The sequence below is a fragment of the Onthophagus taurus genome, chromosome 7, assembly GCF_036711975.1.
Source record: "Onthophagus taurus isolate NC chromosome 7, IU_Otau_3.0, whole genome shotgun sequence".
NCBI classification, from domain to species: Eukaryota; Metazoa; Arthropoda; class Insecta; order Coleoptera; family Scarabaeidae; genus Onthophagus; species Onthophagus taurus.
This window is the reverse complement of record NC_091972.1, coordinates 37,377,180-37,403,268: the sequence shown is the minus strand read 5'-3', so window position 1 is coordinate 37,403,268 and position 26,089 is coordinate 37,377,180. Positions and strand designations below refer to the sequence as shown.

General features: G+C 33.9%; 1 protein-coding gene across 9 annotated transcripts in view; it reads left to right on the top strand.

Moving 5' to 3' along the window:
• The window catches only part of LOC111415328 (transcription factor daughterless), a 168,840-nt gene that overhangs the window by 103,761 nt on the left and 38,990 nt on the right, over positions 1 to 26,089 (top strand). Inside the window, exon 2 of one of the 9 annotated variants that reach the window (XM_071198005.1) lies at positions 2,127 to 2,159. The exons of the other annotated variants lie outside the window; for them this stretch is intronic. Coding sequence (XP_071054106.1) covers positions 2,127 to 2,159 — 33 coding nt within the window. The remainder of the gene's footprint in view (positions 1 to 2,126; positions 2,160 to 26,089) is intronic. 9 annotated transcript variants of the gene reach the window in all.

The following is a 26,089-nucleotide window of genomic DNA, read 5'->3' as shown; positions in this document are numbered from 1 at the left end:
GGATGTATCTGGATTTCCAACAATTTTTATACATTTTCTGATGATTTTCAGCAACATTAGATTGATGAATCAGCTTTTGCTGCAAATTCTTATTAAAAGAACTCGAGTTCTAACTTCATTCAATAATTCTTGAAACTATAAAATAATCCAATCCTATCTTACCCGTTCCTATTCCAGATCCAAAAGTCCCCCAGCTCCCAACCCAAATCAGCCCCATTCTCATCCAACCCTTGATAACTAACTCCATTCATACTTGAACATAATGTTGCCAAAATCTAACCTAAGTCAATTAATAATTTTCTAACTTACTAGTTAAGTCATCCTGTTTAATTCAATTCCATCTCTAAACTTAATGTCACTAAAATTCTAACCTATATCTAAGCAGATGAGTTGCTTAGATATAGGTTAGATAATTAAGAATTTTCAAGGCACCCACCCAATCATAAGGCCTTTAAAAAGTCCACTGACATTGTTCTTATATCTTTTATTATTCGCTATCCTTTTTTTCTTTCTGGGTTACCAGATACACCTTTTTTCGAAAAACGTTATAGCGTCTTTGTCCTTTGCTATAATTCGTATTTCTCTGATTACATTCTATTCCGCCACCTTATTGGCTTTTCAACAACACCGTTCAACATTTCACTAGATTTTTAGGGGGTTTCTGAAGTTAAGTAATTTATTTCAGTTGAAACTGGATTTGCAACAGATTCCAGAACATTTCCTGAGATGTTTCAAATATTTCATAGTATTCAAGGTTTTAAAACAGTTTCAATGATTTCTCGAATTTCTTTGGGTTGCATCTGGTTGAGATGTTCTGGGTTGGTTCAAGTAATTTTTAAAAGAAAGAGAAGTAAGTACATACTGCAAAGGAAAAATTTGCGTCATGAATAAAATGTATTAACCTGAAAAGAAGAAAATAAGGTTCTAAAATTCGAAAGCTCCAAAAGTATTAGTTCTATGGTAAATCAATAACAAGTGGGTGAAGAGATATTATAAAATATTACACTTTATCTATACAAAATTGAATTCTTTTCTTATCCAATTAGAATTTTGCAAAATTTCCTGCGATAACTTATTAAAAATCATGGTCAATGAAACAAAAAGTGAGATTGCACGATAAATATCATTATGCTTTTTGAAATTGGCTTCATTTAAAATCTGAGACATTAACTCGTCTCTGTAGTTAAAAGGTATATTTCCACATCCGCTTATTAATTATATCACCGTGTATATACTGGACTTAAAAAAAAAAGAAAATAACTCCTAGTTATCCAACCGAACCCGTATATATAACTAACCGTTTGTGTCCAACCAAACAATTTACTTTGAGAATATAAATTACCCACCCCTATAAACGACAGCACGTCCCCTTAAACAGTCCAAAACTAAGAACGAATAACGCATTAGGAAACCGACTTAATGTCGTTTACATGTTTTTCCTGTTGTGAGCCCATCTCACATCCGCTTTCCCACGGGGCCCTTACATTTTTAATCCACAAAGAAGTCGTCAACGTCTCGTGGCATATTAGGAAGTGGTCGGCGTTCTTTTCCTCATCTTGTTCGAATTATGCGTTTTTAAAGGAAATGATGAACCGCGCCTTACCAATTACGCAATAATTTATATCCGTCATCATCATCGTCGTTGTAACCGCCGCCGCCGTTGACGTCGTCTAAGAGTCACCCCAAAAGTAGGCCATCCATCGTCTTCTTCTGCGTTCTTTTCGGTCGTCCCAGATCTCGGTTTCGTCGGCCCTACGGCTACAAACGCTTCTCGTAGAAACCTACGTATTCTCAAGTTCTTCGTCAATTTGACCCCGAAACAAACAGTAAAAAAACTTGGTAGAAACTTTCTCTCGGCTTTGAAAGAGTAAAAAAAAAATAATATACAGCTTTGTATTACGTTAATTGTGCGCGCGGATTCATCAACGTTTTCAAAGGTGTGGCTTACAACGAGAAACTTCAATAACTCGATGTCGAATTGAGTAATTTTCTTCGCAATTCAAATTTACCGACTATAAAATTATTGGTAATGAAAGAAATCTTGCTTTATCTTAATTATTTGTTGCTTGAGAAAACGTTTTCTTAATAATAAAGATACAAATTTTAATTAATTTTTTTTGTTACAGGTAAGTCCTACTTCTTCTTCTTATTATCAGAAGGTATGTAATTTATAAATAAAAAAAATTGTTCTGTATACATAGTTAATAATAATCTTCAACAAGATGACTAGTAAAACATAAAACTACATTTATTTTTAACAGAGCTAAATACCAAGATCTAATATGTTAAATTAAGACACTCATTTGGTTGACATACTTTGGAGTCCTCAAATTTATAATTAAAGTATTTTAGAACTCAAAGCAAAAAGTGTTGATTACTCACATCTTCAATATATTAACTGTTACAATTAGCCGGTTTCGACAATAATGCCATCATCAGGAGTCCATAGGAATAGACTTCACAACAAAGTTTTAAAATTATATTACTTAAACAAACTCTTCTTGTTAATTTGTAACAAAAGTTCTTACTGGAGTCTACACAAAATAATAGAAAGTTATTAATAAGTAAAAATTATTAAATAATGCACAAAAAGTATCTGGAAACACAGCAATTTCAGATATTCATCTGAATCTCTGCAACTCTTGGATAATGCAGGGATCTTTTAGATTCCACGAAATCCTTAGAAATGCTTAGATATATTTCAATGAAGCCTAAAAACCACTGCAAATGTCATCCAATCCTTAGAAATCTTTTAAAAAATCTTTTAGAATATTCTTTGTAATCTCAAGTAATCTTTGCAAAACATAGAAAATGTTCGAATATCCATGGAATATTAAGAAATCATCTAGAAATTTATAGAAATTCTTCGAGAATCGTTGATGTTCTAGAATATTCCAGAAATTATGGTATGAATTTCTGCAGTATACATATTCTAACCTTGATCTTCTAAGCATACTTAGAATCACATCACAATAAAATTCCTAAATCCTTGAAATTATTTGGAAAGGTGTTGAAAAGCTTTTGGAAAGTTTTCTAGAAACTTTGAAATGCTTTAAACATTCGAAAAACTTTAGACATTTTTTGGAAATCATTAAAAATCCAGATGGACCTCTAACAAAGTTCAAAGCCAGTGGAAATCTCACTCACTCGTAATAAATCTACTAGAAACTATATGCTAATAACCTTCTACATTAAAGCCTAGATCACTGCAAATTTCTTTCAATTCTTGAAAATCTCCTAGAAATTCTTGAGGATACTATAACAATCTTTGAATATGCAGACACATCTCATATAATACCAGAAATGTTTTGTAATCTTTGTAAATTATTGAAAATCTTCGAAAATCCATGGATATTTTTAAAATCTTCACGAGATTTTTAGAAACTTACTACAAATCATCTAGAAATTCGTTGAAATCTTTGGATACAGTTGAATGGTTTTGAAAATCAGTGAATTATATCAGGAAATTCTTGGAAATATTTCGAACATTACAAACATTATTCTTGATAATGTTTGTAAACTATTAGAAAACTAAAGTTGGAACACTGACAAAGTGTTAGTATAGTCACCATATTAGATCGCTACTATGTTTTTCTAACCGCATGTTTGTTTGCGTTTTACATTCTTAGGATAGCATCGTGAAACGCTCAAATGAAAGCTTTATGAAACATAACATTCTACATGATCTTGCAACGACATTATTAACATGTCTATCTATGATAATTTATGGATGTAATCAAAACTATAAACGTATTTATCTAGCGATTTATATCATATTATTTATCTAGTACGTACAGTTTGGAATATATAGGTAACAAGCCTGTGTAATATGTTACCAGAAATGCTAAATTTATACTGCTTATTTAACAAAAGGCCTTACTGAAATTAGCGACCGTGTTAACTTCGACATTATCGTGGAGTGAGGTAAATAGAAAATCAATATATCCCTAAAGATTAATTTCAACAGAATGCCCGTAAAAGGTATATGCTGACCAGCAATAATTCTTTCGAAAATCTGAAAAGATGCGATACAATAACTGATAATAGAGATATCGGGTGTTAATGGTTTGATTTAATAGGGGTTATGTTAGCCAGTTTCTTTATAACCGCAAAGAATTTCTTGCTAAATGGAACTATTATAAGTTATAATAGAACTTCTTGATGGCTTTTTCGCCATCAACTCAAACAGTGATCGACTTAAAGTAACTGATTTACGTTGAACAAGTATCATCGCTGTTTCAACCCCGTTCAATATACTTTAGTTGCAGTTCTTGTAGCTCTCTTTCCGCGATTGAGATAGGAACAAAATTGTTTGCATCAGCCGCAATATCGCATACACATGATCAATATACATTTTAATCGATCAAGAACCTTGAAGGACGATTGGGGGTTCATAATGCAACAGACTTTGATTATGCTTTCATCTTATATCAATTTTTACAGTTTACTTTATGCTCTAAATAATAGTCCAAATGCATCTCCAATAAAGTTGAAAACCAGTGAACAAAAAAAAAACCGTTTCTCTTTTTAATACTCCGATTTTATCTTACCTATTTTATGTATGCCTCTTCTACGAATTAGTACATGCTAAATACAAGGCATGCGGAAATCTTCAAGGTCCACTTCCTAGATCTTATAGATGTCCTGTAAAGAGTTACCAAGATACTCACCATGTTCAGATTGTATTCTTTGGTGAGTTCCGATTTCCTGATAGAAATATAGTGCTTGCTCTCCTTATCCCGTCGCTGGCAAGTATCCTCGTTACCAATTGTTTGATTAATAATAATAATGACGTTGTTATTTATCATACTATCAAAATATGGTGAGTTGTCCGTTACCACCAAATATTTCCTGTCTCTTCTTCCTCCTAAGCGATATATTTTTACTAAAACACACTAAAACAGTAAACCAAGACCTTCACTTCCTCGCTCACAATATACCCCTGTATTTTCCTCGCCAGATCCAGAAAATGCTGCCTCTTCCATCCCCAAACTTCTGCCCGTACATCATTGCACTCCTCACCAACCCATCAAACATAATCTTTCTGATGTCCCTTCCAAACACTCTCTCACCCCATCTCCAGACCTGCCCCATCACCTTATTTTCCCCTTTTAGCCATCTTCCTCACATGCGCGCGTCCTTGCTATCCTCCCTGAACCTGTACCCCAGATATGTGAATTCTCTCACCTCCTCAATCTCTCTCCTCTCCCAGCTCCATTCCTCCCTCTTTCTTCTCCCCCTTTTGCAGAACTTCATCATCTTTGTCTTTGCTACATTCACCTCCAACCCCTTCACCCTGAAATACCTGTCCAAGTGTCTCATTTCCGCCACATCCTTCGCCACAACCACCATGTCATCTGCGTACGCTAGCACATGAACCTTTTTCCCTCCTACCACCATTCCTTCCCATTTACCCCTTCTCCAACCTGTCTTCCAAATCCGCCGTATACAGGGCAAAAAGACTGGGGCTCAGTGGACATCTCTGTCTCAGGAATGGATTTATTTTTGTTTGGAGATATTTTGCTATGAGGGACTAATCGAACGTGAATTTGAACCAAGTCAGTTTGGCATTCTAGTTGTGGTCTTTAATTAAGCAATTTTATGTACTCCAATCTCCGCCTCCACATTCTAAGTTCTTCGGGTGAAAAGAAGAGTCTTTTGCATCGAGGTTCTAACTCTGGTTGATTTTCATCATTGTTTCCTTGATTTAGGCCCACCAAACTAAGGTTGGGGTCTTGTTTCTGACAATAAGTAAAATTTGGGTGATCCATACTTTCAGAATTATCACCAGGAAAGAGATAAACTTTCCCAGGTGTAATCCTTTTCTGGAGTTTGTGTTGGATAACAGTAAGGGCGAGTTTAAGTAAAGAAATTCACAGAAATAAAATTATTGGATTCATTCGTGCCGAGAAGTGTCCTTCTTTTACGTTTATCTGGCCATAGGAGACTTGTAGCTGATTAATTGTGATCATCTATCTTTCTTGTAAACTAGTGGCATCCGGCAGCGATTCCGAAAAATCGTTTGTGTTCGCCATGGACCCCTATATTAAATAAAAAATTAAAACCCTGGACAAATTAATAAACCCTTCGTTTTATACATAAAGGATATATTTTGTTTTATATTTTAACTATTATCACAAGGTACAAAAATAAATAAATTTAGAGCGATCGATGAAGTCGCATTTCTTTTACAAGTTTGTTAAAGTTTGGTTGTATATTTTTCGACAGTTTAACGCATAATTCGGCATTTCAAATAATTACCTAATCTGTTTCTTGATTTACTTTTTAGTTGAAGTAACGACGAAAAATATTGTTCACAAAGATATGTGGTTGGAAAGGGTATTAAAATTTGGAAAGCTTTGTTTCCTAAATTTGGCGATTCCTTGAAAACGTAAGCCCAGAAATCAGACAGATTTTTTTTCTTTGAAAGCCATTTGAAACTCTCCATTACTTCTGTCAGAAAGTGGAAAATATTCTCTGAAGGTGCTCATAATATTCTCTGAATATTCTCCATCAGAGCGATGGGATTGGAAACGTCATTCTTCTACTTTTAATAAAATTTGTTATTCTGATACACTCAAGTAAGACCGCTTTTAATTCTGCAGGAATTCTTTTTGTAACCAACGCTTCTCGATGTATAGCACAATGGTACCACTCTACAGATGAAGATACTTGCTGACCTGTTATTCTTCCTTACATTGCTTTGGCACTGTCTGTTCTTACACCAACACATTTCGCCCAATCGATTTTATTTTTATTGAAAAACGTATTTAATTTTTCAAAAATTTCTTATGCGGTGGTGTTAATTAAGAAATCTACAAAGAACGGGTCTTCGAGAACGACATCTTCATGCTTGTATCTCACACAGCACAATAAAACTGCCTGACTGGTTATATCCGTTGTTTCATCCAATTGTATAGCAAACCAAGGTGATACACGAACTGTTTGTATTAATTGGTCTTTTATGTTTTCTGCCATACTTTGAATCCTTATTTGCACTGTATTGTTTGATAACGGAATTTGTGTAATTTCTTTGGCAGCTTTATCGCCAATTATTGCAGACACCATAATTTTTGCTGCTGGTAATATCAAATCTTCAGCAATAGTATGAGGTTTACCTTTTTGAGCTATTAGTTGACATACATTAAAGGAGGCCATTATAGGGTAAACGCACCAGTGTTTGACTTGTTAAGGATTTTTTAATGTCAGTGTTTGACCGAGCCATATTATTTTTCTTGTAGATCCTTCTGCCTTTGCATATAATGATCAAAATATGATCAAATACACATCTGATTCATTTAAAGTTACTTACCCTACATATAAAATATAACATCATGAAGTAATATTTTTTTAAAATTAAAAAGGAAAACAGTATTTCGGATTTAGTGTTTGACCACTTTGATTACGTTACTTGACCAATAATATCTAGTCTTTGACCTTAAAACCGTCAATGTTTGACCGATTCCTAATATAATATTCATTTTCATTATTTTTTCATACTATTTTGTTCTCAAAAAAATGTTTATATTTTTTGACTCTTTAAGAACATCTTTTAAAACAGGAGCAAAATGCTCTTGACTTAACTTTTCACCCAAATTTTGTGTTTTCCAACTGGGTTTTTGTAACAGGAAAACCTCTATCTACTGAATGAAACAACCATTTAACCAGCAATTTTTCTTCATCAGAATTTAAAAATGCTGGTGGGCCCATTTTCCTCTGCACTGGTGTTTTTCCTTTTTCTTTATAAATAAGATTTTACTTTGGAACGTTAAACATCTTGGCTGCTTTTTCATAAGATAAACCCCTACTTCTTACATCGTGAGTCTTATGAAGATCTTCTTCACTATTTTTAAACTTAGGCTTCGTTGTCATATTGGTACTGAAAAAATGTTAACCTGATTCATATTTGCTAAATTTTCCATTTTTTGATAATTGACCACTATAAGAGTCAGCGTTTGACCAACCTTTTATCCTTTTAATTTTACACTGACTCATTACTGCTTAAGTGCGACCAATTACTTTTATTGTTATAAAAAAGGTTTTAAAAAATAGAAAAGAATCAAACATTTACACTTATATTTATATTACGCTTAAATATTTATAAAATTTAAAATCGGTTAAAAAACTCAGATTTTAGTGTTTGTGTCCTATAAATGACCAAAAGAGGAACCAGTAATTGACCGCATATTTAAATTGATTGTATCTCACTTTTAAAGTATAAAAGTTTTGGTCAAATACTAAACAACTTAAACGGGAAGATATAAGTTTTAAAAACAGGTATTACACATTTTTCCATTTTATTAATCAAATATAAATCCTTGTGAGACCGATTCGTCTAGTATTTGACCGTTTGGTCAAACACTAATTTTTAATTAAATTTAGAACTACCAGTCATTGACCGGTTTTATTTCAACAAATAATTAAATAAAGCCGTATTTTTTTAATATAAACAATAGAAAACATTATTAGATCACTGGCAAATGTGGCAAATGTGATGTTTGGGCGAATTTCTAAACATAAAAATTACGCCGTTTAGCACCATGGGAATAGGCCGACAGTTAGCGCGAAATTAAACAACAAAAACTCAAGAACGGTATGGTCATGGACTTTTTGTGTACTAGGGGGTGGAGAGGAGACTGGTGGCTATTTATGGATATATTTATGTTTTTTTAGATATTCCTTGTATCCTTATTTTTCACATTTTTTTATAAAAACGGTCAAACACTGACCAATGGTCAATTACTGGCGTTTTACCCTAGCTAAATTGTTTGATGCTGGTATGGCAATTGTGGGACACGCAAATAAATGCGTAATTATGGGCGGATGCGATGAGTATATTTAATTTTTAATTTCCTTAATTTTTTAATCACGAACAAATGTTTAATACTGATACCAGGCCTTTTTTCAAATTATGACGCGTTCCTGAAGATGACTCTATGTTGAGTCGAAACCGGTAGAACATAAATATAACAATTATCCATTAAAAAAAGTGCAATTCTTTATTTTATTTTAATACGAATGATGGAAAGAAATAATAATTACACCAAAATATTGAGTTTGGTTACTTAATTTCTTCTTTAAACGATATTGTAGTTAATTTCGTATGTTGTAATTTAAATTTTTATTTAGATAAAAGGGGTGCCTGGACCCCTAATGTCCAAACTTTTTACCAAACATTCCTTGCACTAATTTGCAGTAAGGGATGCACTTCGATAAACTTATTGAGCTGCTCAACATTTGCCAACTTCTAGTATTTCTTGTGATATGGTTATAAAATGTGTCAGCAACTAATTAATGTACTAATTATTTTGATCAATAATCTCATCGTGATCTTGAAACTTTAATAACATTTTTATATTTTTTGCAGAGTATCTTATATTTATTTTATATTATATTTCTTATATTGTTGAAACACCACCATGTTAAAAATGATTACACTTAATTCTGTTTTTACGCGACAGATACGTTCCCAATAAATTCGCGTAAAAGAAAATCGCGTAAAAAAAGATACGGTATTTATGTAAAAATACGGGATAGGTTCCGACATTTGAAGAATCGGTTAAAATGTTATGATTAAGAAAGATAAATTCGGTTACTTTAATGTGCTTTTATTTAATAAAACTTATTTAAAAATAATAAATAATTCATAAGTTAAAATAATAATAAAATAAAAGTAAAGAAAAAATCATTATTTAGTGAAAAAACGAAAATTAATTTCTAATTGCTATCACTTTTCGATGCGCTTTCCTTCTCAAGCTATGCTGCCGCGTTAGTGGTTCTAGTCACAAATTCTGTTATCGATCGTTGTGTTCCAGGTTTGATAAGGCTGTTATACAATTCACGATAATTGCCCATTAATAATGTCTCGTTGAAATTTTGTAGATGTTTCTTCAATAGGATCATGCTTTTGAAAATGATCGCATAATTTAGCAGCGACTTGTAGTCCTTCTTTGATTACATCTGCGGTAAGGGTAGGAATCTCTTCGTCAATTTCAATGCGTTCTTTATCATCGGGAATCTCAAGCGCTAAACTAATGATTTCATCATCAGTAAGTGCTTTATCCTCTAGTAATTCATCGATATCTGCAGATGATATATCAGCAAATCCTTCTCCGCCTATTTCATGATGTGATGTTAGGGTATTGATCCATATTAGAAGGCACATGATCTTTATTTTTTACACATTCTGGCCAAAGAGATCTCCAACATGCGTTCAAAGTTGATGGTTTCAATTCGGATAGTGCTAATCCAGCATGTTTGATGCAGTCATTTATTGTAAAGTTCTTCCACGCGTCAATGACGGTTACATTTTTATTATTTGTTAATTTATCTAAAATGTATCGAAATGTTTGCTTTACGTAATAGGTCTTAAAGGTTGCAATAATTCCTTGGTCCAACGGCTGTATCAAGGAAGTAGTATTTGGAGGAAGAAAACAAAATTCAACATTCGGGTCCTCTATGTGTGGGTGGCCAGGTGCGTTATCTATAATCAGAAGAACCTTAAATTCCAGACTTTTATCGCTCATATAGCGACGCACTTCTGGGATAAAATGTTTGACAAACCATTCATTAAAAGTTTCTCTAGTTACCCAGGCTTTCTTATTAGCTGTCCAGTGTACTGATAAGGTATCTAAATTTACACCTTTCATAGAACGTGGTTTTAGAGCTCGATTAACAAGCAAGGGTTTTAACATTCGATCTCCAGACGCATTAGAGCAAAATAAAAAGGTTACGCGATCTTTAGCCGCCTTGAACCCACTGGCAGTTTTCTGGGATTTAGCTACGTATGTTCTATTTGGCATACGCTTCCAGAAAAGGCCTGTTTCGTCCGCATTCCATACCTGAGCTGGAGTGTAACCACCTTTTTCAATTATTTTAGCCAGTTTTGGTGGAAATTCCTTAGTTGCTACATCATCTGCAGATGCAATTTCACCCTTTATCTTTATATTATGTAACGCGTGTCGTTGTAGAAAACCATTCATCTTTATTGCCATTAGCTTGATGTTATTTCCGTCAACGGGTATTCGTTTTTGAGACATATCCTCCATCCATATTACAAGAGCCTTTTCCATTTTTTGCTTTACAATGTCTCTTGTGTATGATGTTGTATGAGCACTTAATTTTGTCCCAGCAATTACAGATTTTCTAATCGCGTCCTCATTTTTTTTTATAGTTCTTACGGTGGATTCTCTTAAACCGAAACGTCGCCCTACAGTGGTGGCACTATCTCCATTAGCTAAATTATCTAAAATGTTGATTTTAACTTCCAAAGAAATAGCTTTTCTTTTTGTTTGTTTTGTAACTGACATTGTGATTAGATCGCCTATAAAAATTTTATTTATTTATACGTAATAAGTAAGTAAAGAATAAATGTATCAAAACATATTTTATTTAATATTGTATTCGATTTTGTTACTAACCTTAAATATTGAAGCCAAATTGTAAACTCGTAATTATTTTAACCAAAACAGATGTGAGATGATATAAAATTAGGGAAATCCCCTGTAACTATTGATGCGCTCGCGCAATCAGGGGGTATCGATTCTCGCACAATCATATACCTTTCAAGCGCTTTCACATACTTGCACGTACACGAAATTTTAGTTCCAAAATTATTCTAGATTAAAATTTCTTGCATCGCGTTAAATCAAATTAAATCGCGTAAAAAAAGAATAAAATATATTTTATTAATCGCGTTATATCAAATTCGCGTAAAAAAAGTTCGCGTAAAAACAGAATTAGGTGTATGATTAGATATTTCCTGAAACAACTTAGTTACGACGTACGTTGCACTGGTTGAGCTGTTGCAATAAGACCTAAGGATCGCTGGCCGTCTACGAGCGTGCATTAACTCCTTTAATGTGTTTACGCGCTTTATTTATAGTCTATACGTGCAACTAGTAGAGGTTTATATTTAATATATAGAGCCGTCAGCTCGAGGAAACAGGAACGGCTGTAGCAGTAGCATTAACAGCGACTCTCTCAAATCATACATTCTCCCCTTTGTGGCGTTTATTAATTTGTTTGTGTTAAAAGGCACGTTAAAACCGACGATTTAAATCCCTTTAAAATGGATGAACCCGTACTGAAAATAAAAGGTTTCCGGAAAAGATTTATATCGCGGCTAAGAGAAAGTCGTGTAGGTGTCTTTTACTGTAAACACCTTTAAACATTTCGGTGTTGGGGATAATTTATTATAATTTATCTTATTTTGAATGTATACTTTTTAAAACCCGTATTTTTTCGCTAAAATACATCGTTGTTCTAAAACTGTGAAACGAGTCGCGAGTTATTTTGGAAAGTTCTTCCTGGATTCTCCGAGCTGCCGCTGCCACCGCCGCTGCCGCCGCTGGTCTAGGATCGTTTACGAAAGCGTGATTTATAAACCATAAAATTTCCCGAGTCCCGCGCTCTATTTTGGGGTCGCGGCGCGTCCATAGGGAAAATTAAAATAATTAATTAACAGGCATGTTTGTTTTCTTGGCGCCAGTAGACTTGACGCCAGTTTATTATCTTTATTACGCACGTATATCCCAAATCATTTATTGAAGCCGTGTTTCTAGCAACCAAAGTGGATCTCTATATTATAATAATCGTAAGCGATTTTAAAGATAACAAGATAAACCTAGACATGTTTCAATTTCATATCTAAAAAAAATCTGATAAAACATGAATCATTATTAGGATTGTTAACATTTCCAAACACATAATGTTTTTATTGACTATATTAAAGCGCTACTTGTATTTGCCAACTCATTAATGACGTCATTTAGCTGTGGTGAACGTGTATAGATTACACTTTGTAAATATCCGAGTAGACAAGTTGGGTTTTGTCCTCCAGCTTCCGAACGAAAGCAAGTAAAGTGAATTGGTTCTAACACCAATCCGCGGCAAGTTAAACTACGAAAAAAAATAAACCCGTTTCGAATCTGAAAAAATATCGTTTCTCTGTAATATGTTCCGTTGCGTCATCTACATCTCGCGTCTTTGTTCCTCACCTCGAGAAATAACGTAAAATAAATTTATATTACCAAATAGATTTACAAAAAGCTTTAAAACATTAACAATTCTTTTTCTGTTATTGAGTCATTTCGTTACAATACGTGTTCGTTTTCCGTAAAAGGAAATGGTGAACGCGCAGACTCGCACTAAATTTATCAACCAGGCGCGATTTCTAAAATGTAAATTGAGAAGAGACATCGTCGTCATTCGTACTCTTAAGACGATCAGATAAAAAAAACTGTATTGCACAAGGAAAGGATTATTATTGTCGTGAATTATAAATCAGCTAGCGTGTGTGTAATTGTAGAACTTCTTGACTTGGTAAGCCGCGTTGTTGTTAGTTGTCGTCGTGCTGATGATGGCGATCGTAAAGCTTATTTTGTAATCATAACGTGACTCCAACTTAATTGTCATAACATATCATAAAATATCCATTAACATTTTCTAACGATACACAAAATCTTTTTTGAAATCTCTCGCAAAAAAGTTCTAAAAATAATCCTGAATTAATGAAAAATAGGAAAGTAACTTCTACGTATTTAATAATTTATGATCGGTTTCAAATAGTGAAAGTAACGAGTTCTTACAATGGCCCGTGAAAATCGGCGTACAACTCTCGCAGGGCGAGGCCCAATAATACGTGTATGTGTTGAAATCTCATCGCGAGAGAGTCTAATTCCGTTTGTTCTCTTTTAACAACCTGCTCGTTTACCTACACTTTTCGTTTTCTAATTAAAATGGTCTAACTCTGTCGTTAAAAGGTAGATTCGGAGTTAATACTCCGCGAAATTCCTCGCATTCTTCGCTATCATCGTACGCAACCAGCCGATGTAAATCGCGAATAATTAACAGGAAGCTATGAGACTTCGCGTATTAGTCTCCGTACGCTTTTTGTTTTGGTGTAATAACGAGAATCACGACCGCGAGGATTCCGTGTGAATCATAAAACGAACACTTTAAGAACTACACAAGTTTGTTCGTTATTTATTATTTTTGTTTTATATCGAATGGAGTTTTCAGTTAAAATAAAATGAGAAAATAACGTTTCAAGCAAGTAGCAGCAACCAAGTGAAGCGAGAGCGTAGCAAATAAACTCCGTAGTCTAACCAACAACAGGTTAACTCCGTTTCGTATAGTTACTAACCGTACCGTTGGTGGACGGTCGACGCTGGGTTGCTCGGCGTCTGGATCTCCCCATACATCAAAACCGCAATTATCTTAATTACTTCCCAACTTCCTAGATGGAGAGCCCCCACGTATATTTCTTTGTCCGGGCTCTAAGTAGTAGATTTACAACGGGGTTGAACGCGAAGCTGCTCGGATGTAATGAACTGCTTACTGCATATCGTTTTATATACTTCTAACATAACCACCATGGATTATATTAATTATTTATTTCTTAACTTTATAATTAGTACTATCTTTAATCATTTAGTTCTTTATTAAAAAATTACTGTTCATTTTGTTCCAAAATTACTAACTTGACTAACTTCAAGAGGTTATGGAAGCAATGAAATGTTGAAAGGGCAATCTAACTGGGGACTGCGATTAACGAGAGATTCAGTTGTTAAGACTTAATTTAAAATTTGATAATTTGTATTATTGTAGTTCATTTGTGTTATCAAGTTTGTGGTCTCCTTAAGTGGTCCGGTAAAATTAACATACATTAAGGGTCTAGTGAGGTCCATGAGAACCCCAAAAGTTTAACATGCTTATTAAAACAGAGGACACAAAATACAAATATTTTATTTTTCAAAATTTAAAACTGCACTTTTTTTGACATAATTAAATACATTTATAAACAATTTTGGCAAACTGAATAGCGGTGGCTGAGGCAGATATGCTTTTTGCATTTTTCGCACACCATTTTTGTCTTTTTGTCTGCCTGTCGTGGGCAAACATAGCATCTTGATTTCCTTGTCGGTTCTATATCCGAAGGGGTCGAAGACAGTGGAGTCCCACCATGTTGTACTACAATTTCTCTCAATTCCCGTGAAAGAGGTCGAACATCACGACGTTCAATGTGAGGCTTTACCAAAGCCATTCCAAGTTTCTTCAGCAATTGTCTTCTTATTAGTTGATCAACCGGGTCAATTTTTGTATTACAGTGTAGAATAACTGCAGCGTTGACGCCTGCTATGTTCAATATGGCGTAAAAAATAACTATTGGCCATCTGCGAGTTCGACGCGAAACCGAGTAGTTAGCACATAGCTGATCTAATGCATCTACACCTGCCTTTGTGTTGTTGTAATCTGTAATTATATCTGGCTTTTTATTTTCTTTGTTGATCTTTTGATCTTGCTGCATTGTTGAAAGAAGCACGACCGCACGATTTTTGCGAGGTACGTAAAGTTGAATGAACAAGACGTTTACTCTGTGGCTTGAACTCTACTGGAATTTGTGGCTTATTTTGCTTCATAATGCCTAAAACGGTCAAGTTTTTCTTATTCATTTCTTCACATAGCTCAAGTGACAGGAACCAGTTGTCAACCGTAATGTTTCTATTAGTCCCTTGAATCGGTGTAATAAGTTTGAGAACATCTTTTGCTGGAATTGATAAAGTTTTATCATTTGTTGTCTCTTTGCCTCTGTAAACAAAGGCATTACATAAGTAAAAACTGCGAGAATCGCAAAGACACATTATTTTCAATCCGTACTTGGCCGGTTTTTTTGGCATGTACATCCGAAAACTACACCTACCACGAAATGGGACTAGCATTTCGTCTATGGTAACATTTTGGCTTGGTGTATAATACTTCTGACAATTGGCTACGAAGATGTCCTATAATTCTCGAATTGCTGCAAGTTTGTCATTTGCTTTCCTAGCTTCCCTTGTGGCAGCACAATCAAAACGCAAACATGTCAGAATAAATAAAAACCTTTTAAGGCCCATTGTTGCCCGAAAAACATCGCGTCCGGTACCATCATTCGCAAAAAGTCCTTCCACATTTTCATGGTTTGATTTCATTATACCAGAAAGATAAAGCAGACCAATAAAAGCTCTCAACTCCGTCATATCAAGGAGACTTACAAATGCAGGTTGAGGTGCTTTATAGTGGTGTTGCATCTCACTTATTTTATTATTTGTGTTTACCAAAATTAGTTACAAAAAATCTTCAGGAATAAGTAACTGCCAAGCAGACAATATATCAGACCGCTCAACATTCCCCGCTTCATTTTTAGTACCTGGAAGATGGATGACTAAATTGTGCTTACGTCTTCGAGTTGGTTTGGGACACTCTTTTGGCCACTTGTAGCACCGTTTCTTTCCGAAATAAAATTTATCATCTGATGTAGTACCATTATCTTCGTCATCCGATTCTGAACTTTGTATTGAAGCTTCTGATGTTGAATCATGATCAGTTTGTCTAGATGTATCATCAGCATCGCTTTCTTCTTCAGACTCAAAAAATGCTGGATCTTCTAAAATGCTCTCCAACTCTGTGTCTGTCAAGAACCGCTTTGAAGTTGAAGCCATTCTGTAAAAAATGTGTGTACATAACCTCACATTTTATATATTTCTGTAAACAAAACTTGATATAATGGGTGGGGTCTCCAAAAACTATTTATTTTTTATTTATTTTTTTATAACTTTTTTCTGCAATTCACATACACCAACAGAAAAATTGCAATTTGACTGAGGAATATAGAAATTCACACCGCCATCTGTTACAGAGAGGATAAATTATAAACAAATTTGTACTGTCTGGGGTCTCTCTGTACCCCACTAGACCAGTTAAGGGTTAAGTAGAAAGAAAATAAGTGAAGGATGACCTTTATCAAGGTTTTCCCTTTGGTATCTTTTTTGCATTTAATGTCTTTTTATCCTAGCATTTTGTTAACTAGCATTTTCTGCCATCTAACATTTTTTTGTATCTAGCTTGAAACACTTTATCCAGCATCATTATTATGCAGCATATGGTATTATTCTCTCTGGTATCTTCTTCTACTTAAAATGCTCTATCAAGCTACTTCAGCGTCCATATTATTTATCAATCCAGTATTCTTCTCCGATTTGACATTTAAAGTCCTTTTCCAGTCTCACACCTCTGTATCCAGTCTCTTTCTTATCTTTTTAATTTCTTCCCTTTATTATCCCTTCCACTCTCACACTTCTCTCTCCAGTTTCACTCCTCTCTTCCCTGCTTCTGTTTAGTCTTCTTCTTCTTCTGCGTCTGGTCCTTTTTTATCTTCACAATCTCTCTCTACCCTCACACCTCTGTGTTCAGTTTCTTATCTTTTCAATTTCTTTCCTGTTTCCAGTCTCATTTCGTTCTGACCCCATTCTCTTTTTTCAATTATCGCTCTCTTTCTAGTCTTTTTCTTCTCCATTTGATACCTTCCTTGCTTTACAATTTCTTTTTCAAAGTAGTTCAGTCTCTTTCTTTTTAGTTTCTTTTGTTATCAGTCAATTTTCAAACTTACTCCCTTCTGCTCAGCCACTTTATACAATTATTGGTCTCCTTATAGTTTGGACAATAACTTTTTTGATACCAGTGCAAATGCCAACGTGACCAGATGTCCGTTGCGCTCTCCGCCGTTTAATATCGTGTAGTGTACAGCATTTACTTTATTCACATCCAATGTGGCACGCAGTGCAGAGACATCACATCACACACATATCATCTTTAAGAAGCATATCTACTGTGTTGAAGTACCCAAAATCGTCAGTGGCCTATGTTATTTAGATGTGGAAGGTGAGCGGTTATTGTGGCAATGTGCCAATTTGTACTAATTCGTGCTAATTCGAAAACATTGCAGCCAACCGATAAACCACATACGCCAAGAATTTCAACAGCCATTCGGGAGAGTTGTTTCGATACATGCCTAGGAAAGCACATCTGCTTGGTTTTATTTAGCCCATCAGTTAATATTTTATAAAACACGTTGACAGTGAACTGTAGATCACCCTCTAGCGTTGGAATGACATGGTCTGGGTTTAACGTCAGCCTGAAAATTTACTCCTGCGAGGTGGGATCATGGTTTGAGGATGAGTCTTAGATTGATTAACAGAAAAAATAACCGATTTCTTATTTCTAGCTTTAAGTTATTTCGGTGAGATTAAATCTAAATCCCCAACTTTCAGCATTTACTTAGTTCAACTTCCAAAGATTCCCCTGGTATGTCCTTGGCTTTCCGTACAGTTCAACCAAAATCAGTAAGAGAACTTCAACGTTTCTTAGGAATGCTCAATTTTTACCACCCAACCTCTGGACAACAGAAGAACATTCTTTATCTAAAGCCAAAGACTCTCTAATCAATGTTACACTTCTCTCACATCCTTCTTCAACATGATCGTTTTTTCTATATGTGCTTCGGAAACAGTAATAGGAGCTGTTCTTTCCCAAATTAACAATAGAACTACTTCACCAGTAGCTTCTTTTCCAAAAAAATTTCTAACGGTCAAATGAAGAACTCCACCTTTGACAGAGAACTCTTAGCTATGTATTCCGCGGTTAAACATTTCAAGCATTTCTTGCTAAGAAACCGATTCAAAATTTTCACAGATCATAAATCCCTAATCACCGCGCTCTTTTCAAAAACAGAAAAAACTCCTAGGCAAACCAGCTACATTAACTACATAGTTGAGCTAACCTCAGAAATTTCTTACATTAAAGGAAAATGCAACACAGTGTTAGATACTTTATCGATTCTTTAACATCTATTTAACCTTCTGAGAAAACAATTAAAGAAACACAAAGTTCCGATAAAGAACTACAATGTTTATTACAAAATCAATCTTTAAAAACAAATAAAAAATATCATTCATCTAAAATAAAAAATCGATGTTCTAATGTTGGTACAAAAATTTTTCTTCATGAGCAAAATTATACATTTCTAAAAAACTTCGAAAAACCGAAGAAAAAAATTTCATTCTATAACTGATCTAGGTTGCAAATCTACGCTAAACAACATTAAAAATCGTTCCTTTTTGCCACACTTAACTAAACAAATTAAATGTTGGTGCAAAACGTGTTTGTCAAAAATCAAAAGTTCAAAAATACACAAAATCGCCACCACACAAATGCAACTTACCAACAAGTAGATTCGAACATATTCATATAAATTTAATCGGACCATTCACACCTAATTTAGGTTGCTCTTTTATTCTTACAGTTGTAGACCGTTTTACCAGATGGCCAGAAGCCTACCCTATAGCCGACACCTCAGCCACTACTATAGCTTTAACGCTATTATACCAACATTTTTCAAGATTCGGCATACCTAATAATATTACACATGACCAAGGCAGGCAATTTGAATCCCGTCATTTTAATAGATTACTATGATCTGACCAAATCCACACTTCGGCCTTTCATCCTCAAAGTAATAGCATATTAGAGTGGTTTCACAGAACCCTTAAAACAGCCAGAGGTGGAATATTTGCATTTCTTCACTTTGACATTCAAAATATTGAGTAGAATTCACATTGCATTAACATTCACTCCAGAGGAAATGACATACAGCTAAAACATTGTGGTAAAACAAGTTGGGGAATGTCAGCAACTTCTCTATTATCTTCTTCTTAATTTAGGATTTTGCCCTGTATACAGGGTGGTTCAGTTTTTAATCGGGAAACTTTACTAGAACGTAGTACTTGCCAAAATAACACAAGTTTTTTATATAAACATAAGGTCGCAACTCTTTTGTTTTCGAGCTATGAGCTGTCAAAATTGAGCCAAAAATTTACACTTTATCTTTTATTTCGGGTATAAGTAAACCATAGAATTTGAAATTTTGTATGCATGTACTGCTGGTTAATATCTTATTTTCAACAATACCTTAAACTTCCCTAGCGCCCTCTAAGGGGATGAAATTCACAACCCCTTTGATTTTTTTATAACAACTTTTTAACACCATGGAATATTAACATAAAAAAATATGGGTTGTAAAGCTTATTCATTATTGGTACTTTTTTGTCTCTTTAGTTTTTTCCTTAAAGTTAATAGTTTTAGCGTAAAAAAATAAAATATGCTACATTGTACTGTAAAGTGCTGCTATTATTAAAAAAAATTCTCTTTATAGCTGGCTATGGAAGTAGTGCACTTACTAGGATCTAGTACTAATTAAATAACACCAATTAATTGTGATTTGCATAAGAAAAATCATAAATAAGATTAATGCCTGTCTGAACAAATTAATATTCTATAGCGTTAAAAAGTTCTTATAAAAAAAATCAAGGGGGTGGTGAATTTTATCCCCTTAGAGGGCGCTGAGGAAGTTTAAGGTATGCTAGAAAATAAGGTGTTAACCAGTAGTACACACGTACAAAGTTTCAAATTCTACGGTTTATTTACAAGCGACATACAAAACAAAATGTAAATTTTTGGCTCAACTTTGATTGCTCATAGCTCGAAAACAAAAGAGTTGCGACCCTATGTTTATATAAAAAAATTGTGTTATTTTAGCAAGTACTACATCCTAGTAAAGTTTCCCGATTAAAAACTGAACCACCCTGTATATTAATAAGTGCCTTATTATGGTTCATCTCGCGATGTTGCACCTTTCTTTCCCTCGCTTCGGTGATTGTCCCGGGCGTCTTAACGCGGCTTCTTTCTGTCTTTGTCCATTCGGTTAACATGGTCTCTCCAACACCTTCTTCGCTTCCTCACCCATATTCATCAATGAGAGTATAGGTAAGGGATGCTGAATGTTTTTGCAGTTGCTTCGAATTGACATAATAATTTCTGTAACTTGTATTCGTTTTTATGTATGTTGTGTTCTTGTTCCAATCTTTAATAATTGTTAGAATGTGTCTATCTACATTTCTCTTCTTCAATACTTTTAACACATCAGTTAGTGTTACCTTGGTACCTAAAGCTTGAGTGGGATCTATGAACACATTAAGCTGCTTTGTGGAATTCAATAGACTGTTCAATGAAATTAAGATGGATATTGTTGACCTATTTTTCCGGAAACCCTGTTATGTCCGTATTTTGACCCTGATTTCTATGTGTGCAATTTCATCTGCTATTATCTTTGCCATTAGTTAAGAGGTTTATTTCTCGATAATTGCTGGTATCAGCTTTTTTTCCTTGTTAAATATCGTCACACTTTGTGCCTACTTTTGTGGAAATTGCTTCCGGATAAGTATCTTGTTGTAGATCATTTTTGTAACCGTAACCTGAATAAAGTTAGTTTTAATTCGGAAAACTGCCTTCTCCGTAATCAACTTCAATAAGATAGCCTGTAATGATATACAGGGTGATTCTCAACCTATACGCATCAACTTTGGGATTTATTCCTCATGACAAATAGTGGCTAATAGGTGAAAAAAATTGTAGCAAAAGTTTTTTAGTTTCCTAGATATCCGTGAACTAAAACTTTATTAGTAAAGTTTAGATTCAACTGATAACTCGTAAAATTGTACGTGCAATGTTACACGTGATATCGATGGAGTTGGTTGTGCCTCAATATTCGCCAAATTGTGGCTGCTCTTCGTACTGCTTCTCCATCGCAGTTTCAATTAATTATTTATGTATTCTTAATTCGAAAGTTAATTTTAAGGATATCTAGGAAACTAAAAAATTTTTGCTACAATTTTTTCACCAATTAGTCATTATTTGTCATGAGACATGAATCCCCAAGTTTATGCAAGTTTATAGGTTGAGAATCACCCTGTATGTATCAAAATATTACAAAATTTTAAAATATTTATTTTAATCAATGAATTTGTAAATAAATTTGTGTGGAAGCCTGCTTACCCAAAATCAACAGCAAAGAATTGCCGGATCAAATAACCCTGAGAGCACACTTGCCATAAAATAACTATTAGAGATTTTGGCAAACCAAAAGGTTTACAAAAATTACAACTATGTGGCAATTCGAGCAATCGATTTTGTAAATAATTTAATAATAATGTATGTAAACATATCACAAAGGTGTCACAATAAAGTTAGCAAAACGTTTCCCTGCACAAGCCATGTTTAAATGTCGACATAACATACCAAGAAGGCTTATTTATTAGTGTCATATTGAGGAGATAAATCAAACAGGTATCATTCGAATATGGTAGAAGAATTGATTGCTGTCATTCAACAAATCCAGGGTTAACATTTAGACATCTAAAGGTAACGCATGTATTATGTTGTTAACATATTTATGGAGAACGTGAACATAAATGCCAGAAAAACTATACCATATCAAATAACCACAGCAGACAGATGTTTGTGTAGCGCAAATTGAAGCTACAATAGAAAATTCATTTGATGTTGATTTTATTCCCAAACTACTAGTTCTTGCTGAGGATAACTCCGAAATTAGACAAGTTAGAATTACTTAGAATTATACTATTAATTTAAAACCTTAATTTTAGTATATACAAATGTCCATTTTGTAAAAAAAAAACTTAAAATATAAAATTCTTTAAACAAAAATATATTGTGGCTAAACATAAAAAGTAGTACCTATTCAAAGAGAATTGGCACGATGATAATTTTTGAAGATTTATCTGTATTTCTCGCATAGTGAACGTTCAAAGACATAAATAACACACGATTTACGGCCGACGCATTAATTTTAATAGATCGGTGCTATTTTAATTGCGTCGCAAAAAAAAATGGCGTTTTCTTTTAAACCGTAAATTAGACGACTTCTTCTTAACTTGTCCGGTTGTCCGTATCGCAATCGTGGTCTTTCTCCGGACGTAAAGAGAAGGTTTTTCTCGTTTTCCCAGCGAGTCGATAAATATCGTACGGTCGACGGGGCTACTACAATGGTAAATTATCGACTTCATCTGCGCAATCGTAAAAATCGGGAACCGCGAAAGAATCGACAATAAATTTGGCGGCGCGAATTTTACGGCCGCTGAATGGCAATTTTACCTCCGTTTTGCCAACTTGGTACCCTTTCAAAAAACGAAAATGGAACGTCGAAGGACCCGATTTTAATTAAAAATAGCGATCGTGCGGTCGACCGAAGAGGGCAAAACCGCTCTCTCAGTTCAATGGATATTTTCGGACCAATACTTTTCACTGTGACCTCTTCACGTAAGCTTAAATTAAAATGATTATTAAAGAAAAAATTTACCACTAAATTATTTGTACGAAACGATTTTTTTGCAATAATTTTTACATGTTTTCTTCGTGGTTACAAGAATTAAATTCAGTTTTTCTCACAAATCTCGTAAATCTCAACGTCTTCCTGAATTGACTGATTCAGGCTGAAGAAAATAGAGGATACGGACGGATGACGGACATAAATTACCCAGTAATAGTTGGCAGCGGTCTTAACGACTTCCGCCCTACGTAAATATTTAAGAACCGACATTTTACTTGACGATCCAGAGATTCCTATTAATAATCATTATATTATTTATGCTAAGAGCTACAATTTTATTACACAAAGTTTTATGTTTTTATTATAATCTCTTTATTCATAACAAAATCATTTTAAAATATAAATAGTTCTCTTCGAATTCAGAAACGAATTATGTTTTATCTAGTTTATTTAATTACTACCTATCCATATTAACGTAGTAATAAATAACCTTAATAAATTTATTAATATGATAATATTGACTTCTTGTATTTTGTAACTTTTTTGATATTCTGCCAATACGTTTCACAATCATTTGCTATTTCTCTCTACGCATTTACAGCAGTGATCAACATGATATTTGATAATTAAATTTTAAAGTCAATTTAATATTTTATCATGAATTCACTTGTATTACTCCGCTTGGGCACTCATCTGCGATTTTCTACGAATTTTGCGTAAAGATTTTTTCATACACCCTTATAAGATCAAATTAACTCAAGAACTGAAGCCTCTTGATCACTCGAATCGCCGAAACTTCTCAGGTTGGGTTCTGTTGAAGTTTGAAGAAAATCCTGAATTTCATCGAAAAAGCATTTTCAGCGATAAAGTTCATTTTTGGCTTAATGGCTTTGTCAATAAGCAAAATATGTGTTATAGAACAGCAAAAAAACCTGCAAGTCCTTCAAGATACTCTAGGTGTGGATTCCATACTGAAAGTATTATTGGACCATATTGTATCATCACTGAAAATGATCGCCATGTTCCTGTCAATGGAGTTTACCACGCCATGTGGAAGACTATTTTTGACAAGAACTGGATGGATAGTGATCAAGTCGTGATTAGTGTTGTGTAATTGCCAACAAATTGGGCCGGAAGCAACTTTAGCTGCAAACGTGCTCATGGTGATCATATGAACGATATCGAATTATAGTTAATAATTGACTGGAGAGCTAAGCGCAATAGTGGTCACAATGATCATTGTTTATGGACATTTATGTATTTTTTGATTAATGTAAAGACAATTGATGTGAAGACGAAGGCGCATTAGAGATAGTAGAATTATCATAATCTACTAATGTTTCTCTAATTCAGTTTCTAACTGGGATTAACTGAGAATTTCTACTATGGATGCTTTGTTCTGTACTCTAAATATGTACTCGATAGATATAGTCTATATTATCATATACATCACCAAAAAAGTTTATTTTCCAATCCTACCTCCACTTAATTTTATTACGGCAAATAATGAAGAAAGTTTTTTAAACATACTTGAAAATCAACCTCTTGAATGTACTTCAAAGAAGATCATTCTTTTTGATGCGTGCTCACTAGTGGACGTTTGTGTTCAGAACAACAAATGATTCCCATTCTTGCGAGTTGAAAGTAACTCGTGTTGAGCAGTACTGATACATTTAAATTGCAGTTTTTAATGGGAAAAAAATATTGCAGGGAATTAATGGATTTTGTTGGACTCAAATTGTTCTGAGATCAGCTGTGAGGAAATGAGTTTCATTGAGGATGCACAGCAATTAATGTTCAAAAATATAATATATTTTCATATATTATAGTATATATATATTATAGTATACATATATTATATTAGTATATTTCCAAACACGTTGTATCCTTATAAATGCGTCTTACAGTAGTAATTCAATCTTCTTATAGCACAACTCTGCTAATTTGTACCCTTTCAGAAGGTCATCTGTGTCAATTCCTAATTCTCATGGTAGATATAGAATTATAATCTGTCATTCTTTAAATTGTCTATACAAAATATATTGGCTTTTAGTCGTGCTTTATAAAACACCTCTTACACAGGAATATGTATGTGGTAGATGCAGATTTTGCATGAAGTCGAAGGACATTATCTTAAGTTTAATCTTCTTCGGAACATCACTTTTTCAAAGACGCATGGCCTAACTCAAAGTTTTCTAGGTCTAATATTAGTTCCAGTGATAGTGCTAGTGTTAGATCCAAATATATTTGAAGTTGGTTTTGCGTCAACCACACGTGTTGACAAGTTTATCTTCATTTCCAAAGGTTAACAGTTGGTAAATGCACCCATTAATGAACTTTTCTGATTACCAAAGTATACATTGAAATTAATATTGTTTAGGTCTTACCTTAATATATTATATTGCCTTATCGGTAGCTTCTTTAAATGCTGAGATGAAAATGAGTACTAAAGCTAATTTTGGAGACACATGGATGTTTATTTTATCAAAATATCTTAAAGCATTTTTTATTATTGTAAGAAGATGTCGTGGAAGCTAACTTCCTTACAATGTTTTTTGTATGTATTTCCCAAAAAAATCTTTAACTTACACTAACAGTTACCGCAAGATGAGTTTCAGAATTATTATTTCCTTAATCATTATTTTATTTACTTTTAAGGTGCACTCAAATAACTTTTTTGAGTTTGTTGCATTTAATCAACTCATCATTGGTGGTTCTGAAAAATGGTCGGCAAAGTAAGAGACAAAGGTTTCTCTTCAACCAGCTAGTACTATTTTTCTTGCAAAAATCTGGAAAGTGCCCATTTACTTTATACACAGTTTATTTTTAGTCTTGGTTTATCACAGAGTTGCAAATTCCTTAAAAATTATAGAAATCAAATTTTTCTGCCATTTTTCAAAAATATGTCCTGTTTAAGGTGTTCAATAAACGGACAAATTATTTTACGGTATTTCTACTTATATTAGATCAGTGTTTCTCAATCTGCGCAATATACAACTTCAAGTGGGTAGTTATCTGAGTATCTAATTTTGTGGCAATTGATATGAATATATGGAGGAATCCCCAGGTTGAAATACCCCGTTCATA